We start from the raw sequence: 3,693 nt of genomic DNA, 5'->3' as shown, positions 1-3,693 counted from the left end.
CAGACGGACGGACGCGGCAGCACGCGGGTTGGCCCCGTCCCGGCGTGGCGGCCACCCTGGGGTGAGGGGGCAGCTCTCCTCTGCAGCCTCGGGGCTTGCGTTGGGTTCTGCTGCAGCACCGCCGGCCCCCACCTGTCCCTGCCACCCGCAGCCCCCCGACCCTGCGAGTTCCGCCACAAAACCAGCTCCATCACCCTGCGAGGGGGAAGCTGGAGCGACAACACTTGGGTAAGAACGTTCCACTTCTCCGCACTGAAACTGGTGGGAGAGGTGGAGGGCTGCTCCCCGAAGCCAGCCCGCGGGGAGCGGGGGCAAGCCGGGGAGTTTCTGAGACACTGGCGCAGACACCGCACACCCGAGAGGAGTCAGAGCAGCAGTTCCTGCCGCGACACACGCGGGCAAACCAGAGCTGTGCTGGTACAGCCACCCGCGGCCTGACGGTCCCCGACACAGGGGAGTGAACACTGCGCCACTGACCACCAGAACTTCTGCATTTTCACTCCACTGAGCGATTAAATACGCTGCAATTCCATCACCCTGGGACCCCCTCAGCCCAGGCGGGGGGCACACAGACCAGCACTGCTCACCGCGCAGTCGACAGAGCTGATCCCAGTCGTTCCCACTCCCAGAGCGGATCCACGCTGGGAAAAGCAATTCAAAGGCAGCACTGAAATGGACACCGAGTGCCAGAAACTTAAAGGAAACAAACTGCGGTTCTGAATCTGTGAATACCTTCCGGACCATCACAAAAGCAGTTTACACTTCCTAAGAGGACGTGACCAGAGTTTAATCCCCGGCAATTCACAGAGATGTTGTACATACGCTTGTGGGCGGCACAAACTGCACTGCGCCTAAGCCTCACAACACTTCGCCACGGATCCAGAGAAGAGGGAGAGGAAGAATCGGCCATCCCCACCGAGAGTCTCAAAGAGAATTTTAAGCTGTCTTCCAAAGGCACAGAGTAAAACCGCTGCCAAGCTGCTCCCGGGTCGGTCTGCACCCGCTCAGTATTCAGAGAGCGTCGGCTGCCGCGCCACAACACCCCCAACAGCGACGGGGTCGCTCCGTCTCCCTCCTGCCCACGCCAGCCTGCCCGACACCAGGGCAAAGGCGCAGATCCCTCCTAACGCCCATCAGGCTCCAATACAACCGCACCTCCAAAATGACCTTTTAAAGCAACAAAGATCTTTTTCCTTTTGTTCGCCATCCTCCCAAGGCCGAGCACCATCGGAACTTGCCCCAGCCAAAGGCTTCTCCGAGGGAAGTAGCAGGTGAAGACTAACGAGCAGGGCTGAGCTGCTCTAACTCTGACAGGTGCTGAGTAATTACCGACTCTCTGAAGTTGATGCAAGTAATCCATGTCCAATACTTCCAAACATAGGAATGAAATGGTATTTGAGAGAGACTGAGGAAAACGGGCAGAAAGCGAGGAAAAAAAGATGAGACTTTACTGTGGAAAAGCCCACTGTGAACAGCCCTCAGCACCCTCTATGCCAGCCAAAATGTCTGAGGTCTCCCGGCTCTCTTCATTTGCACTATCAATTTTGCAACTCTTCCACTTCCCAGATGAATTTTAATTGCATCGCACGCTATTGATTTCACAGTTGCTGAAGTCACCTCTAAGAATTTCTTTTGTGCTACCATCAACCACTTTTACAAATATTAAATAAGCAAACACTCACACTTCGCTCAACCTGCAAACACCACAACCAAATTTATCTTTACTTTCTCCCAGACTGATTCTTGGTAGCCCAGAGCTTCACGCTGCAACCTCAAACTCCAGTCTCTCCCTGACTCCAAGCAAATGACCTGTCCTTACATCTCCACCTCGCCAAACACCTGAGACATTCACAGCCAGTCTGTCCCTTTTGGTTACACAAACAGAAAACCTCCCCAGAACACACGGATTAAAATTCACCTCAGCCCAAAAGGGCGCAGTTTAAGTTTATACAGCCTGGATGTCCCTCTTTAAAATCACCCAAATCATCAGTTCACTGCATCGCCACCGCTGGCGCCGAGCACTTGGGGTTAACCGGGAACTTCCAGAATAAGGAGACTGCATGAAGCAAGTGCTCCGAGGAGATCCAAATGTTCTGGAAATCTGGAGTTTATAAATGACTATTCTCACACGGGAGGCGAAGGAGGCAGGGGAGTTTTCCTCCTCCATTTCTCCTTTGCACTACAGGAAAAAGACAAGTAACTTGGTTTGAAGCAGCTACCACCGTTCTCCGGCTCCACAGGACGGCCAGCAGCGACGCAAGCGCGACACCTACCTGGATGTATCTCAAGGCACTCCTTAGGACGCTGAGGTTTGAGGTCTTCTTGTCGTCTACGTTGGGGATGTTGCGTTTTAATGTCTCAAAGCACTCTTTCAAATGCGCACGTCTAAAGAAAACACAGGTGGTTTGTCAGCTTGGGGGAGCGAGCACACACCAGAAGTCAACAGAGAGCTTAATTTGGGCCTTAATCCAGCAAAGCACTCGCACATGTGCATAGCAGTCACCCAGCCCACCTGCATGCTCCGACCCAACCGCTCACCCAGCAGAGAGACAAGGGGTTGCATGCCCGGAGTCTAGTCCTGGCTTTGTTAGGAAACCATTGCACAATCTTAAGCAAAATATTTCATCTCCCTGTGCTGTTGCTTCCACTTTCACCGTATTTCCAATTCAGCTAGTTAGACCCGTAAGTTTTGGATCAGGAACTGGTCTTTATTCTGTATTCACGCTGTACACCGACCCCTGATCTTGGCTATTTTATTACTTTGCACCAAAAGAGAAGTCACACCGTTATGCACGTGGGGATTTACTTTGCGGGATCAGGGCTTTGCAGGGTTACTGTAATGCAGTTATGCAGTTAAGTAAAACATACTGGGAAGCAAGAGATGCAGAATTGAGCTGTAAGAAAGCAAAGCAATACTGCAGGATTCATTAAGCGTCACTAAGAATTGTGTTCAGGTTATTTGTTAAAAAACAAAACAATCAAACAAAAAACCGCCAAAGCCAAACAAATATTGACAGACTATAGGCCAAACAACAAAAAAAAAAAGGGGGGGGGGGGAAATTACAATTTAAAAAAAAACAAACGACCAAACCCCTGGCTTTCTACGCACCTGTTCTTCTCCAATTTATTATGTACTTCCCTGGTCCCAACCCTGTAACCCAAACAGAACAAAGATAAACTCAGTGTCAGGTTTAAAACTACTGCCATTCAACCTGTACTTCCAGCAGGGTGTGTGTGTCTAGGACATACAGGTAAATATTGAAAAGCAACAGAGCTGTTCAGATATCACTGTTTTAATATTAGCTGCATATATATTTCTACCTATACTGCATCGAGATAAAACCCAAACTTTACATGCACGTTAGATGGGGTGAGCATTACGCCTGTACCGCACACAAGATACGGAGGGGTATAACGTGTGTATGTACACACAGACACGGCTACCAGCAACCGGGAAAGACACAGAGTAAGAGCTGTATGTATTCATACAGTTCCAGATAGCCCAGATTCTGACCCATTTCTGATCTACGCCTACACGCCAGTGGGGTAAGATTCATGCAGTTTCAAATTAAAGTGTGCGGCACTTGGCAGACATACTTCAAACTGCTTCAGTTTTTTACTGTGCCTGAAATAACACAGCTGAGCATAAATATGGAATGAAGTAATCCAGGAATCCTCCAGTCACTGCCGAAG

The 3,693-nt window shown here is 50.3% G+C and overlaps 1 protein-coding gene across 1 annotated transcript in view; it reads right to left on the bottom strand.

The window, feature by feature from the left end:
- The window catches only part of MNT (MAX network transcriptional repressor), a 20,528-nt gene extending 17,321 nt beyond the window's left edge, over positions 1–3,207 (bottom strand). The window contains exons 1-2 of the mRNA XM_026861800.1: positions 3,110–3,207; positions 2,274–2,385 (exon numbers count right to left, since the gene is read on the bottom strand). Coding sequence (XP_026717601.1) covers positions 2,274–2,385; positions 3,110–3,207 — 210 coding nt within the window. The remainder of the gene's footprint in view (positions 1–2,273; positions 2,386–3,109) is intronic.
- Between the last annotated feature and the right edge of the window lie 486 nt (positions 3,208–3,693).

Source organism: Athene cunicularia, assembly GCF_003259725.1.
Source record: "Athene cunicularia isolate RWA chromosome 19 unlocalized genomic scaffold, athCun1 chr19_part1, whole genome shotgun sequence".
Lineage (NCBI taxonomy): Eukaryota > Metazoa > Chordata > Aves > Strigiformes > Strigidae > Athene > Athene cunicularia.
Note: the sequence above shows the minus strand (reverse complement) of the source record. Positions and strands in the feature narration are given on the sequence as shown.